The 17048-nt window shown below is 44.3% G+C and overlaps 1 protein-coding gene across 1 annotated transcript in view; it reads left to right on the forward strand.

Moving 5' to 3' along the window:
* Positions 1–17048, forward strand: part of LOC311136498 (poly [ADP-ribose] polymerase tankyrase-1-like) — a 117701-nt gene that overhangs the window by 52761 nt on the left and 47892 nt on the right. Inside the window, exons 4-5 of the mRNA XM_084170645.1 lie at positions 4673–4709; positions 7252–7327. Of these exons, the coding sequence (XP_084026771.1) occupies positions 4673–4709; positions 7252–7327 (113 nt within the window). The remainder of the gene's footprint in view (positions 1–4672; positions 4710–7251; positions 7328–17048) is intronic.

Here is a 17048-nt window from a genome sequence, read left to right on the forward strand (position 1 = left end):
GGATAAAAGCGTCTGCTAAATGGCATATTATTATTATTAGTCTACATTATCACTGTGACGTTCCCCCCGCCTCTCACACTCGCTTTATTATTTAGTGTTGGCTAGTTACCAAGGGCAACGCTGCGTATTTCAGTCATACAGAGGTTCTCTCCCAAGTCAGAGGCAGATGAGAAATTACAATATTTACTCCACTTCTGATGTTTCTTTGCCCCTCTCTCTACTCTACTATGTTGTCATGGATGTAACTCTCTATCATGCTTTTTAAACCATTTAAAGCTGTGGTGACAATTAGGGCTGGGAATTGACAGGGACCTCACAATATGATATCACGATACTTCAGTACCAGTCAAAAGTTTGGACACCTACTCATTCAAGGGTTTTTCTTTATTTTTACTATTTTCTACATTGTAGAGTAATAGTGAAGACATCAAAATTATGAAATAACACATATGGAATCATGTAGTAACCAGAAAAGTGTTAAACAAATCCTAATATATTTTATATTTGAGATTCTTCAAATAGCCACCCTTTGCCTTTATGACAGCTCTGCAAACATATTGCTCACTTTGTCTGCTGCAGAGAGACGAGAGAGCCATAATAAACATTTGTTTTGATCTGTCCTGGAAATAAAACTGCTGAAAGCATGTTGGCTCACTATTTATAAAGAAGATGGAGAACAAGCTATAGGATAAAAGATACTAGAGTTTTGGCGCCGGTACAGCCGACTAGCGCTAGCTATCGCTACCTACCAAGAAATCATGTATTTTTTAACCTTTTATGGTGACAATAACGCCCTTATTTGCTGTATACTTTGGAAGTATTGGATTTAGGCCAAGACGGAGAAAGAAGCACTGAGTCACCTTGCTGTGCTGCAGTCAGAGGGGGGACGTCCACGGCACAGAGCCACATGCCACTCTGCTCTGTGGTGGGAGATTTGTATGCAGGCCGGCAGAGGTGGATGAGAGCATTGTCCTGAGCTTTTACCCTGTCCTCCCCTGTCTCCCTGTATTCCGCAGTGTTGTAGGGAATACACACACAACACACAGTCAATTGCACAAACTCCATAGACTATGGTTGCTTTTTGTTGTAAAGTTTCCCATCCCATTAGTTTTTTTTATTTATGTTTTATTTCACCTTTATTTAACCAGGTAAGCCAGTTGAGAACAAGTTCTCATTTACAACTGCGACCTGGCCAAGATAAAGCAAAGCAGTGCGATAAAAACAACAACAGAGTTACATATCGGGTAAAAAAACATAAAGTCAAAAAAAAATACAACAGAAAATATATATACAGTGTGTGCAAATGTAGCAAGTTATGGAGGTAAGGCAATAGTTAGACAGCGTTGTGATAGTTTTGCCAGAAATTCTTGACGCACCCATATCTCCCACTGGTTTTGTTGTGTGTAGCAACAGTGATTGTGATGGCATCATGCAGAGCGTGCCAGAGCCAGCATCTAAAGCCAGACTGTAGTTAATGGTCTCTGAAGCCTTGCCATCTGCTGTGTTTCGTCAGTTCCTCTCTGTCCTGTCAATAATGTCATATCTGTTAGAATGATCTCCTCTGAGTCTGAGTGCAGTCAGTCTGTCTCACAGCAAAGGCAGGCAACCACTGCTCTGCCCTGGCAAAGATGGATGGGAGCACCGCATGCATCAGATGAGATGTACTTCCGTGATTGGTATTGACTGAGGCAACCCGTTCCCCCAACACACACACACAGCCACAGCCTACTCCCCAACAGAGGACTTTGAGATAGAAACACAATGTAATTTATGGCCTCCATTAACTGCCCTCTGGGGTCCGGCCATTCCAGTCAGTCTATCTCTCGGTCCCAGTCAGCTGCCAATCAAATGTCAGGGAGGGTTACTGAGTGAAGGGGCATCATCACTTACAACACAGGGTGAAGAAGGGTGGTGTGTGTGTGTGTGTGTCTCACCTTGCTTTATCCCAGGGGAGGAGGGGGGTTGTTTGATCTTACTGCTCATGTGTCTGTGAGTTAATGCCCCTCTGTCTGTATGGGAGTCTATCCCAGCCATAGACTCATCTAACCCCAGCCAGCCCCAGGAGATCCCCCCTCCGACCCCTGGATGTATTCTGTGTGTTCAGATCTTAACATCAGGCAGCCTCCCTCCCTGTCTCCACATCCCCTGCTGTTGGAATGGAAACAAAGGACTCCTCCAATTTAAGATACTGTTTTTCTGAGTCTTGTGCTCTCTCCCTCGCTCACTTTCTTTCAATTCAATTCAATTCAAAGGGCTTTATTGCCAAAGCAAGTGAAATAATTTTGATAAACAAGAGTGAAATAAACAATAAAAAATTAACAGTAAACATTACACTCACAAAAGTTTTAAAGGAATAGAGACATTTAAAAATGTAATTATGGCTATGTACAGTGTTATAACAATGTGCAAATAGTTCAAGTACAAAAGGGAAAATAAATAAACATAAATATGGGTTGTACTTACAATGGTGTTTGTTCTTCACTGGTTGCCCTTTTCTTGTGGCAACAGGTCACAAATCTTGCTGCTGTGATGGCACACTATGGTATTTCACCCGATAGATATGGGAGTTTATCAAAATTGGATTTGTTTTTGAATTCATTGTGGGTCTGTGTAATCTCTAATATGGTCATACATTTGGCAGGAGGTTATGAAGTGCAGCTCAGTTTCCACCTCATTTTGTGGGCGGTGTGCACATAGCCTGTCTTCTCTTGAGAGCCAGGTCTGCCTACGGCGGCCTTTCTCAATAGTAAGGCTATGCTGACGGAGTCTGTACATAGTCAAAGCTTTCCTTAAGTTTGGGTCAGTCACAGTGGTCAGGTGTTCTGCCACTGTGTACTCTCTGTTTAGCCCCCCCCCACAGTCTTGTTGTATCAAAGCCATACATGTTGTCTCATACATGTTGTCTCAGGACCCATAATCATCCCTTTTTCTTTCCACCATGTTATCCTTTCTTCCTCCCTGTTCACCCGCTCCTTCCTCAGTCTCCTCAGATCTTGGCAGAGAAAGCACAACGTGGGGGATGGGGATGAAAGGAAGGGGTGTCGGAGAGGGGGATTGAGGAAAGTGGGGGATGGAATTTGTTGTGACTGTAGCGGAGGGGTTAGGGCTTTGAGAGCAGGGGGATGGAGGAATGAGAAGGGAGGATGAGGGTGGGATGATACCCTAGTCATAGACTGTTCTCTCTGCTACCGCACGGTAAGCGGTACCGGAGCGCCAAGTCTAGGTCTAAAAGGCTTCTTAACAGCTTCTACCCCCAAGCCATAAGACTGCTGAACAATTCATCAAATGGCCACCCGGACTATTTACATTGACCCCCTGTATATAGCCTCGTTATTGTTATTTTAGTGTTACTTTTAATACTTTTTAACTTTTGTTTATTTGTTAAACATTTTCTTAACTCTTTCTTGAACTGCATTGTTGGTTAAGGTCTTGTAAGTAAGCATTTCACGGTAAGGTCTACACCTGTTGTATTCGGAGCATGTGACAAATAAAGTTTGATTTGATATATTTCCCTTGTGTTATCAAGACAACCACTCTTCCTGTGCTAACAGAAAAACAGGAGGAGTAAGAGGGAAGAGAAAGAGAGAGCGAAGGGGTGGCGTTGGTTGGCTGTGTGTGTGAGGCGTTTAATAGGAGGATTGGAACAAGAATATGCTTCAATTTACCAGCTGTCTGATGATGATGATGCTGCTGCTGTCCACAGGCTGCACAGCAACATCAACCAAAGTGGTGGGCGCTGAGAGAGAGAGACGGTCCGTTACAAGTTTTCCTGCTTGTTTATAGCCTCGTACAGTTTAAGTGCCAGCTTGTTATTTTTCTTGTCCTGATGTGAAGTGTATACAACAGTCACAATAACAGCTGGAACCTCCCTCTGGAGGTAGAAGGGTCAGCATTTGACCATCAGGTATTCCAAGACGGTTGAACAATGGGTTGAGATTTACACTGCTCTCGAGTCGGCACACCATTTGTTGTTGATGAAGAGGCAAACCCCTCCCCTAGGGCTGGGCAGTATACCGTATTTTACTATATACCACTATATACCGGTATTGATGCACGGACCGGTTTGGGTTTTTACTTTACCTTTTATAACAGAGAGAGCACAGAAAACGGAGAGAGCGCAGAGAGAGAGAGAGAGAGCGCAGAGAGAGAGAGAGCGCAGAGAGAGAGAGAGGGAGAGCGCAGAGAGAGAGAGAGAGAGAGAGCGCAAAGAGAGAGAGAGAGCGCAAAGAGAGAGAGAGAGAGCGCAGAGAGAAAGCGCAGAGCGAGCGCACAGAAAACAGACACAGAGAGAGAGAGAGAGCACAGTAAACACAGAGAGAGGGAGCACAGAAAACACAGAGAGAGGGAGCACAGAAAACACAGACACAGAGAGAGAGAGCACAGAAATCAGACAGAGAGAGAGCACAGAGAGAGCCATAAGGAGAGAGATAAATAGGCAAGCATTGAGGCAGGCTGTCTGTCTTGATGTGTGGGTGCTCTGCTGAACCGTTTGTGTGGTGTGTGTGATTGAGTGAGTGTGTGTGTCTGTTTCTCCCACACAGTGCGTGTGTGTTTTCCCCGTCTCTCTGTGCTGTAGCTGCCTCTCTCTCGGCTGTGACTCTGGCTCTGTGCTGCTGCTGTGCGTCTCTCTCCCTGCCCGTCTCTGACACTATGAATTTCTGCAACCATTTAGGTGAATACAAGAAGGACGAACTCCTGGAGGCAGCTAGGTGAGCACAAGCTTTAAATCTCCCCTCTCATCCTCCCTCAGTCTCTCCCTACCTCCTTTATTCTAACTCCCTTCTCCTCCTCCCCTCCGTCATTAGCAGACAGGTGTTGTGAAAGGGCTGTGCATGTGGTTTGGGAGGGCTGGTGCACGGCGAGGGTTGTTATGGTGAAGGGATGTGCACGTGGATTGTGTGTGTGACCAGAGACCCACAGTGGAACCAGAGGGGATAATTAGAGGGTTAATGACAGAGGGCTGGGGAGACCCTCTGGCCCTGAGGCAGCATTGATTCAGAGGAGGGGTTATCTTTTCTCTCCGTGGCTGTTATGACTGATGAAACAACATTGCCGATAACGTGGTGGATAGATATTTCGGATGGGCCAGTGGGTTCATAGTTCACACAGACATCCCTGAAGAGGTGCACCCTAGGAAGGAGGAGTGAAGCCCTCAGAGAGAGGAAGAGGAAGACGAGACATCCTCATCGCTCTGCTGTCATCTGAACAGCGGAGATATTCCCTGGTCTCCTGCTCTGTGCTCCCTCCCTCCCAACGTCCTCCCTGCTCCTGTTCTGCTGCCTGCCCTGCACCCTGACTCCATCTGCCCACTGGGAACTCCATCTGCCCACTGGGAACTCCTGTCATGTCCACTACAAGCATGAGGGGGATCTCTCTCTGTCTTTTGTTCCTACAAATGAAGGACACACACAGGCTACCCCACAATGGCTGTTCTGGTCACCCCACATAGACACAGTTTCCTTTCCACAATGGACGCCCCAGCATAACAAAAGGCTGTTACAGTTCAGAGGAGTGCTGTGAGCCACCCAGCATGTTCTGTGGAGCAAGGCATGTCTGTCACATTCAGCTCGTTATACTGAAGTGGCTGCCTTTATGTTGGTTCTGGCCTGGAGTTGGCCCTTCGGCACCAGACCCTACTAGACTACATGAAATCGGTGTTTGATGACTCAATCAGAATGCGCTCTGGGGGAATAAATGGAGGCAACTATAAAGACTCTGACTTCATTATCTGGGAGCGCTGTTGGCCGGTTGAAACCATGATCAGAGGGGTTGCCATGGAGGATAATGTAATGTACCACACACTTTGTCCATAACAAGCCTATGTACTGTACTGTATGGAGCTCCTTCCAGCCAGGGCTTTCAGCACTTCTAATGAAGACAAGGCCTGGTATTGATTATTCTACAGTAAGGAATAAGGCTCTTCTGAGATGTCAGTTATCATAGAGGGAAGGAAACACACACACACTCGCCTCTCCCTAGCAGCTCTATGCTAAACCTAGGGATGCTATTGTGCATCTAAATGAAGGATCTCTTGTTTTTACTTAAGGCCAGTTCTTTACCGTCGGAAGGAGAAGAGAAGCGGAGAAAGAGAAGAGACGTGCAGAAGAAAGCAAAGCCACTGGCTATGAATGCATCTTCGCGGAAAGGGACTTTAGCAAAAGCTTGATACAGGGCGAGCGAGAGAGGAGAAAGAGAAGAAAAACCATTTTCTTCCTTTCTCTGACGGCCTTTAGCAATGTCATCTGGGTAATGCAGTGACTGGCCGGCTTCGCTGCCATGGTAGCACATCCTGACTGGGCCTCCCATCACCATGCCTGGGCACTGGGCACCATCCCCAGGAGGCAGCGGACATCCCTAATAAATAAACTCCCAGAGCATGCCAACATTAAGACTGGCTGGCACGGCAGCTCTGATCCAGAACAGAACAGGCGGCAGTGCTGCTGGTACCACCCAAAGGGTGAAGAGACATGAGGACAGAGGAGAATGAGGAGGAGAAGTTCCCTGACATGGCACAGAAGTAGGGCCTTACTGGAGTTTGCTCTGTTGTCCGTCCATATTCAGGACTGTATTTTACCCGGGCTCTGGGAAGTGCCGTATGGCCACACTGAGAACTGGGAGCGGAGAGGATGGACCTTGGCTTCAGTGACCCTGGCAGGAGATGCTGAAGCTCCACATGGCTCCTGACCACCATGGACCATCACGCTGCATCAGACTTTAGGACTGGCTGTTTAGTGTGTGTAAGGTCCTGTTGTGTTCAGGGATGGAAGAGTAGAATAACACAGGAAAAACCTCCACAGCAGGTAGAGTGGAGATGCTGACTTGGATATCCGGAGGCCTAGTTTCTGAATCTCTCTACAGCCATGCATAGCGTTTGGTTAAGAAGAAATATCTATTTTGGGATAAGGAAAGAATTTACACTGCATCAGTGTTTTTCACTGTTGTCTGTTATCTAACAATCTTTCTTGACCAGTGTAGTCAGAGTTACTGGCCTGGGTTAGACTGCAGACATGAAGCTCTTTAGGTCTCTGTTCTGTCCATTTTGGAACACTCCCTTGGGCAAAGCTTTCCACTTTCCTTGCCTCTTCTTTTGTTGTTTTCCTTTTTTAGTTAAAGAAACTGAAAAGATATCTAAAGATACTACTCCAATTACCGTTCTCTTTCTACCTCTTTCTCGCTCACTCGTTCGGATATATCTAACGCAGGGCATGGTATCTTTTTTCTTTTTTTGGACCCTGTTTTCTTCCGCTGCAGGAGTGGAAATGAAGAGAAGCTCATGGCCCTGCTCACTCCGTTAAACGTCAACTGCCACGCAAGCGACGGCCGCAAGGTAAGAGCGCGCTCAGTCTGTACACACACACCACTGTTACTAAAGCAATCTCCACTTAAACCATGATATTCAAACCAATTGTTAAGTCATAGTGGAATGGACCATTGCTCCAATCAAATGAAGTACATTTTAAATAGTCATTGACCTATACTTGACAATAAAAAATAAAAACATATATTTAACCTTTATTTAACCAGGCAAGTCAATTAAGAAAACATTCTTATTTACAATGATGGCCTAGCAAGAGGCAAAAGGCCTCCTGTGGGGACGGGCGCTGGGATTAAAAAGAAAATGCAGGACATCGCACATCGCGACAAAAGAGACAACACTACATAAAGAGAGACAACAACATGGCAGCAACACAACATGGCAGCAACACAACACAACATGACAACAACACATGGTAGCAGCACAAACATGGCAGCAGCACATCATAGTAGCAACACAAACATGGCACAAATGTTGTTAGGCACAGGCAACATCATGAAGGAAAATATTGTAGAGACAAAAGCACATCACGCAGACCAGCCACAAGTGTCAGTAAGTGTCCATGATTGAGTCTTTGAATTTAGAGATACAATTGTCCAGTTTTAGTGTTCTTTTGCAGCTCGTTCCAGTCGCTAGCTGCAGCGAACTGAAAAGAGGAGCGACCCAGGGTTGTGCATGCTTTGGGGACCTTTAACAGAATGTGACTGGCAGAATGGGTGCTGTATGTGGAGGGTGAGGGTTGCAGTAGGTATCTCAGATAGGGGGGAGTGGGCCTAAGAGGGTTTTATAAATAAGCTTCAACCAATGGGTCTTGCGGCGGGTATACAGGGATGGCCAGTTTACAGAGGAGTACAGAGTGCAGTGATGTGTCCTATAAGGAGCATTGGCGGCAAATCTGATGGCCGAATGGCATTCTTCCTACAGAACCGCATAACCTTTGTTGTAGAGTGTTCAACACAAAATCCGGGGAGGGGCCAGCTGAGTATAAGACTGTATCATCTGCATATAAGTGGATGAGAGAGCCTCCTACTGAGTTATGTTGTTGATGTAAATTGAGAAGAGCGTGGGGCCTAGGATCGAGCCTTGGGGTACTCCCTTGGTGAAAGGCAGGGGCTGAGACAAGAGATGTTCTGACTTTACACTTTGCACTCTTTGAGATCGTTAGCAAACCAGGCCAAATACCCCTCCGAGACACCAATACTCCTTAGCCAACCCACAAGAATGGAATGGTGTACCGTATCGAAAGCTTTGGCCAAGTCCAATAAAGATAGCAGCACAACATTGCTTAGAGTCAAGAGCAGTGGTGACATCATTTAGGACCTTTAAGGTTGCAGTGACACATCCATAACCTGAGCGGAAACCAGATTGCATACCAGAGAGAATGCTATAGACACTAAGAAAGCCAGTCAGTTGATTATTACGTTTTTCCAACACTTTTGATAAACGGGGCAAGAAAGAAATTGGACTATGACAGTCAGGATCAGCTTGATCTCCCCCTGTAAATAAAGAACATACCGTGGTTGCCTTCCAAGCACTGGGAACCTACCTAGAGAGGAGAGACGTGGCTGCCTTCCAAGCACTGAGGACCTACCCAGAGAGGAGAGACGTGGCTGCCCTCCAAGCACTGGGAACCTACCCAGAGAGGAGAGACAATTTAAAAAGTTGGAGGTAGTAATTGGGCAGGATAGTGGAGGTAGTAATTTTGAGTGAACACAAGTGGAACAGAGTGAGGAGGGGGATAAGTGGCCCTCTAAATGTCCAAGCCAGGTTACAGGTGTCAGTTAGACTAGAGGTCTGTTCTGATCTCCGGTAAAGCTGCAGGATGTGATTTGTCAGTCCAAGAGGCTTTGCCTGATCCAGCAGCATCCCTCCTCACAGACCTTTACCTGAGCCTGCAGCATCCCCTTCTCACTGACCTTTGACTGGAAATGAGAGGATTTGTGGAACCTCTGTCTGCTGAAAGGTAATCATAATGCTTGGATGGGCCACAGTTGAGGATAGCACCTCCACTCTCCTACTAAATGAGTTGTGTAATGGCAGATTTCAAACACACTCAGCAGTTTTTATAGTAGATGTTGATAAAAACGAACACATTGTTAGTTCAGTATTAACGCAACTTTCTAGTGGAAGTAGCCTGCCAAAGATGGATACAAATTCAAGTTTATTGGTTGCGTACACAGATTTGCAGATGTTATCTCAGGTGCAGCGAAATACTTGTGTTCCTAGCTCCAACAGTGCAGTAATAATGCCTAGAAAACAATACTGTAGCTGTGGTCCTCTGTAGCTCAATTGGTAGAGCATGGCACTTGTAACGCCAGGGTAGTGGGTGGGTGGGTGGGTAGGTAGGTAGGTAGGTAGGTATACAGTGGGGAGAACAAGTATTTGATGCACTGCCGATTTTGCAGGTTTTCCTACTTAGAAAGCATGTAGAGGTCTGTAATTTTTATCATAGGTACACTTCAACTGTGAGAGACGGAATCTAAAACAAAAATCCAGAAAATCACATTGTATGATTTTTAAGTAATTAATTAGCATTTTATTGCATGACATAAGTATTTGATCACCTACCAACCAGTAAGAATTCCGGCTCTCACAGACCTGTTAGTTTTTCTTTAAGAAGCCCTCCTGTTCTCCACTCATTACCTGTATTAACTGCACCTGTTTGAACTCGTTATCTGTATAAAAGACACCTGTCCACACACTCAATCAAACAGACTCCAACCTCTCCACAATGGCCAAGACCAGAGAGCTGTGTAAGGACATCAGGGATAAAATTGTAGACCTGCACAAGGCTGGGATGGGCTACAGGACAATAGGCAAGCAGCTTGGTGAGAAGGCAACAACTGTTGGCGCAATTATTAGAAAATGGAAGAAGTTCAAGATGACGGTTAATCACCCTCGGTCTGGGGCTCCATGCAAGATCTCACCTCGTGGGGCATCAATGATCATGAGGAAGGTGAGGGATCAGCCCAGAACTACACGGCAGGACCTGGTCAATGACCTGAAGAGAGCTGGGACCACAGTCTCAAAGAAAACCATTAGTAACACACTACGCTGTCATGGATTAAAATCCTGCAGCGTACGCAAGGTCCCCCTGCTCAAGCCAGCGCATGTCCAGGCCCATCTGAAGCTTGCCAATGACCATCTGGATGATCCAGAGGAGGAATGGGAGAAGGTCATGTGGTCTGATGAGACAAAAATAGAGCTTTTTGGTCTAAACTCCACTCGCCGTGTTTGGAGGAAGAAGAAGGATGAGTACAACCCCAAGAACACCATCCCAACCGTGAAGCATGGAGGTGGAAACATCATTCTTTGGGGATGCTTTTCTGCAAAGGGGACAGGACGACTGCACCGTATTGAGGGGAGGATGGATGGGGCCATGTATCGCGAGATCTTGGCCAACAACCTCTTGGCCAACCCAATAGAAAATCTTTGGAGGGAGCTGAAAGTCCGTATTTCCCAGCGACAGCCCCGAAACCTGAAGGATCTGGAGAAGGTCTGTATGGAGGAGTGGGCCAAAATCCCTGCTGCAGTGTGTACAAACCTGGTCAAGACCTACAGGAAACGTATGATCTCTGTAATTGCAAACAAAGGTTTCTGTACCAAATATTAAGTTCTGCTTTTCTGATGTATCAAATACTTATGTCATGCAATAAAATGCAAATTAATTACTTAAAAATCATACAATGTGATTTTCTGGATTTCTGTTTTAGATTCCGTCTCTCACAGTTGAAGTGTACCTATGATAAAAATTACAGACCTCTACATGCTTTGTAAGTAGGAAATATTGGGACGGTGACACGTTTTGTTTTTTTGGCTCTGTACTCCAGAACTTTGGATTTGAAATTATACAATGACTATGAAGTTAAAGTGCAGACTGTCAGCTTTAATGTGAGAGTATTTTCATCCATATCGGTTGAACTGTTTCAAAATTACTTTTGGTGCCTTCGGAAAGTATTCAGATCCCTTGACTTTTTCCACATTTTGTAACGTTACAGCCTTATTCTAAAATGGATTAAATAAATACAAAATCCTCAGCAATCTACACACAATACCCCATAATGACAAAGCGACAACACATAGATTCTTATTTACATAAGTATTCAGACCCTTTGCTTGAGACTCGAAATTGAGCTCAGGTGCATCCTGTTTCCATTTATCATCCTTGAGATGTTTCTACAACTTTATTGAGTCCGCCTGTGGTCAATTCAATTGATTGGACATGATTTGGAAAGGCACACACCTTAGACCACTGCGACATTGCGCCTCCCGAGTGGCACAGTGGTCTAAGGCACTGCATCGCAGTGCTAGCTGTGCCACTAGAGATCCTGGTTCGAATCCAGGCTCTTGTCGTAGCAGGCTGCGACCGGGAGACCCATGCGGCGGCGCACAATTGGCCCAGCGTTGTCCAGGGTAGGGGAGGGAATGGCCGGCAGGAATGTAGCTCAGTTGGTAGAGCATGGCGTTCGCAACGCCAGGGTTGTGGGTTCGATTCCCACGGGGGGCCAGTATGAAAAATAAAATAATGTATGCACTCACTAACTGTAAGTGGCTCTGGATAAGAGCGTCTGCTAAATGACTAAAATGTAAATGTAAATAAGGTCCCACAGTTGACAGTGCATGTCAGATCAAAAACCAAGCCATGAGGTCGAAGGAATTGTCCGTAGAGGGGTACCAAAAAATGTCTGCAGCATTGAAGATCCCCAAGAACACAGTGGCCTCCATCTTTCTTAAATGGAAGAAGTTTGGAACCACCAAGACTCTTCCTAGAGCTGGCCGCCCGGCCAAACTGAGCAATCGGGGGAGAAGGGCCTTGGTCAGGGAGGTGACCAAGAACCCGATGGTCACTCTGACAGAGCTCTAGAGTTCCTCTGTGGAGATGGGAGAACCTTCCAGAAGGAATATAATGGTGTGTATAGACCGTATGTACAGTATATGAATAGAAAAGGTTTGTACAGCAGTAGTTATTTAGGATGAGCCATGACAAGAATACATGACTAGTTACTCGTAGTTGATACTTGGCTACAGTGCAATGCTGTGATGTCCAGCATATCCAAACATTACAGTTCTCTCATAAAGTAAGCTTCCTGGGAATACTCTAGAATAATTAGGGTAGAGGGATTAATTTTGGGATCTGTGAGGGATTCCACAGTGAGATTCCAGTTCTTTTTATTCCCACACCACAGCAGTGTACTTACTGTAGGTTGTAATAATGGCTATTGTGTGAGCAGTTAGCGTTCAATGGCTCCTGATTCTCATTCACCCCCGGCTGTATTGCCACTGTTGTGGCTTTGTACCTCTGCATCCTGTCCCTGTCTGCTTCAGAAGGAATGCAATGACATTTAGATTTTAATTGATTTCCGTGAGAGTGTGATGACAGCGATAATGATAAACGTCACAATGATGCATATTAAAATTCAAATGACGCTTTCACAAAGTTTGTCGCCATCATCTCCCTCTCAAGACTCTTTTCTTTATTCCCTCTGTGTCGTTTGAATTAAACTGACTCTTCCTCCCTCCTTTTCTTTCTCCCTGGATAATTCCCTGCCTGACTATGTGAGCGGTGCTGTTCGGTGTGGCAGTGTGGATGTTTATGGCTGGGCTGTGTTCGCCAGAGTCACTGCCCTCCAAAAAGGGCTCTGCAGGGTGCAGTGTTCCTGCCTTCCAGGCTGCCGGCCGGTTGGTCGCTCCCCAGACCTCAGTATTTATGAACAGAGAGAATGTCTTCTCCTTAACTGTCTCTCTGTTCTAATGAGTTGCTGTGGCCCGGGCAGCACAGCATGTAGATACAGATATGTTGTTCTAAGGCTGATGAGAGGGTTGCTCCTACTAGTTACATTGCTTTGTGTTCTTGATTTCTCACTGTGTGTTCGGTTAGGCCTTTGTGCTGGACTGGGCTTCCTTGGTCTCCTAAGGTCACCGCTCTCTATTTCCATGCTACTATACAGCCCTTTAATTTACTGTCCAGTGAGTCACACGTATTTTACCTAGGAGGGAGACCCAGGAGTTATAGAGGAGATTATGGGAAAGTGAAAGGTCAGCATTTAGCCTACAAGGTCAGCGTAATTCATGGGGCTCTTACATATTTCCAAGGGGAATTTTTGGTGTTTAGGCTACATCTACAGTCTGTCAGGTGTGGTCTAGTCCCCCTCCCCCTACTCTAAATGTGTGCTCAGCAGTCCTAACGTGGTTATTACACGGTTACTCATAGATTATAATTACCTGGATCTCAGTTCCAGCTTGGCCATAAAAAGAGTGAGGACACTTGACTTAATACTAATATAAAAAATTGTTTGAGAGAAACACTGAGTGAGTGTGTGTGTGAGCCAGAGAGAGAGCCTGTGCGTGATCTCTCAGTGCAAGATACAAATAAGTGTGGCTACTGATTACCATACTAATGATATTCTGTTCTGAGGATTCTCCATCCTCATAACCCGTTCCACTTATAATTTCTGTTGTCAAAGCTGATAACGAAATGAGTGATTCAACTGGAATGGAATTAAATGCTCGCTTTGAGAGAGATGAGCGAACTTCAAAATATGCTAAGCTTGCTGAGGTTTTGGTGGTGCAATTTATTCAGAGGTATGTGCCATTCATGTTGTAGTTAAGAAGTCACTTTGTGACACAGGTGATTCCATAGAGATTCTACTACTCAGGTGCAGTGAGTGTTACTTTAACCCCCCTAAAGAGACACGGTTTATATCTACAGTCAGTTAATCCTCAATGCTCTCACTGTCTAGCTCAATTCCATGCCCAGCTAATCTCTCCCTCGAAACTCTGCTAAATAAATAAATCAAGGAAATAGTTAATCACACTTGCTCCTTGAAGTAATTAAATTCGCTTAATATATTTCCCAGGCTTCTCTCTCCCTCTCTAAGCCTTGCATGTTTTTGTTTCCTTAGTGATCTGTCTATGTACAGTACCTTCAGAAAGTATTCACACCCCTTGACTTTTTCCAAATGTTTGGTTACAGCCTGAATTTAAAATGGATAAATGTATATTTGGTGTCACTGGCCTACACACAATACCCCATAATGTCAGTGGAATTATGTTTTTAGAAATGTTTACTAATTTGTTAAAAATGAAAAGCTGAAATGTCTTGAGTCATTAAGTATTCACCTCCTTTTTTTTTTGGCAAGCCTTAATAAGTAAAGGAGTAAAAATGTGCTAACAAGTCACATAATAAGTTGCATGGACTCTGTGTGCAATAATAGTGTTTAACATGATTTTGAATGACTACCTCATCTCTGTACCCCACACATACAGTTATTTGTAAGGTCCGTTGTTCTAGCAGTGAATTCTAAACACAGATTCAACCACAAAGACCAGGGAGGTTTTCCAATGCCTCGCAAAGAAGGGCACCTATTGGTAGATGGGTAAAAAATAAAAGCAGACATTGAATATCCCTTTGAGCATGGTGAAGTTATTAATTGCACTTTGGATGGTATATCAATACACCCAGTCATTACAAATATACAGGCATCCTTCCTAACTCAGTTGCTGGAGAGGAAGGAAACCGCTCAGGGATTTCACCATGAGGTCAGTGGTGACTTTAAAACAGTTACAGAGTTTAATGGCTGTGATAGGAGAAAACTGAGGATGGATCAACAACATTGTAGTTACTCCACAATACTAACCTATAATATAATAATAAACCTAATTGACAGAGTGAAAAGAAGGAAGCCTGTACAGAATAAAACATATTCCAAAACATGCAATAAGGCACTAAAGTAAAACTGTAAACAGATGTGTCAAAGAAACTGAATATAAGCATGGGCAAAATCCTAGAGGAAAACCTTGTTCAGTCTGCTTTCCAACAGACACTGGGAGACAAATTCAACTTTCAGCAGTACAATAACCTAAAACACAAGGCCAAATATACACTGGATTTGCTTACCAAGATTACATTGAATTTTCCTGAATGGCCGAGTTAAAGTTTTGACATAAATCGGCTTGAAAATAGATGACAAGACTTGAAAATGGCAGTCTAGCAATGATCAACAACCAACTTGGCAGAGATTGAAGAATTTTTTTAAGAACAATGTGCAAATATTGTACAATCCAGGTGTGCAAAGCTCTTAGCGACTTACCCAGAAAGACTCACAGCTGTAATCGCTGCCAAAGGTGATTCTAACGTGGATTGACTCGGGTGTGAATAATTCTGTATAAATACTGAGATTTCTGTATTTCATTTTTAAAAAATTTGCACAAATTTCGATAAACAAGATTTCATTTGGCATTATGGGGTATTGTGTGTGTGTAGATGTGATTTTTTTTTTTTTGGTTTAATCCATTTTCAATTCAGGCTGTAAAACAGCAAAATGTGGAATAAGTCAAGGGGTATGAATACTTTCTGAAGGCACTGTATGTTAAAGATCCACTGCTCGGATTTCCTGCCTTCTTCCTCGGTCCCCCCACCTCGCCTTTGTCCCGCCGCCTCCATGCCCCAGGGAAAATAATTGAAGAGAAGCTCGTCCTTGGCTGCTCAAGTCTTCCGTTTTCCATTTGTCATAAAATTCCATCTTACAGGTTCATTCTTTTGTTGATGTAACGTTATATAATGGAATACTTAAGCTCTTTCCGAGCGGCACCGTTTGTCATCGGACTCTGTGTTGCTGTGCCAGTCTCTTTTATATAATTTTTTGTTGTTGCTGAATCCACACCCATGAAAGCAGCAAGGGGTTGTAATCATCCTCATATATTTTCATGGCCTGAAACCCAGAGTTTGCTCCGTACATTAATTGTGTTCGTCACAGTTTTCTTCTATAATGAGTATTGCAGCAGCCCGGGACAGAAAAGGCTCTTGGCAATGATGTGATGATCAGGAACAATAGGAAATTGACCATGTGTCATCTTTCAGCAGTTTTAGGCTATTTCCATGGCTACTATAAGCAGGAGAAGTGTAGCGGGTAGGGTTACCCTAACCATAACCCTTACCTAAACCTAACCTTAACCCTTACCTTAACCATTTAAAATGTCAACTTCAATGGGGTGACGTCAGAGTTGGGATGTCCCAAGGATCCCGTTTAGACTTTTCCAATGGAGAATTCTGTCCCTGGCAGTGTCATCTTTCAGCAGTGTTAGGCTATTTCCATGGCTACTATAAGAAGGAGCAGTGTAGGTGATAATAGAGTGCGTGGTAAAGTAATAAATCCACTCTGAACCTGTGATAACAGCCATATGTGACAAGCTTTTAATCTAGGCGACTGCTGTGTCTGCAGCACTGGTTATAGTTAGTTGTCAGAAACCCTAATAGGTTCATGAACAATAGGCTTAGTTGTTTTTTATCATCCTATTTGTAGCAGGATTAATTAGATTGTTACTTTGATCTTCTGAGTTGGACTGGTTTGTGTTGATACTGTGGAGGAATCAGTAGACGGTCAGTCCCCTGGCATCTGCTGTTATTATCGCCAGCAGTTCTGTGACATATCAGTGGTGTGCTAAAGAAATTACCTTGGGTGGACAGTGTGACTGGAAGCTTAGCGGAGCGCTCAGATGAGACGCACCCTGTGAACACCTGCCAGTCAAATCAAATCAAATCAAATATTTAAAAAATGGTCACGTGCTGAATACAACGGGTGTAGACTTTACCATGAAATGCTTGCTTACGAGCCCATCCCAATGATGCAGAGTAAAAAAAATATTCTACAAAATAATAATTTGGAACACGAGAAATAAAATACACAAGAATGAAGCTGTATACAGTGAGTACCAGTACCAGATCAATGTGCAG

The sequence above is a fragment of the Coregonus lavaretus genome (genome assembly GCF_964263955.1).
Source record: "Coregonus lavaretus genome assembly, chromosome: 10".
Lineage (NCBI taxonomy): Eukaryota > Metazoa > Chordata > Actinopteri > Salmoniformes > Salmonidae > Coregonus > Coregonus lavaretus.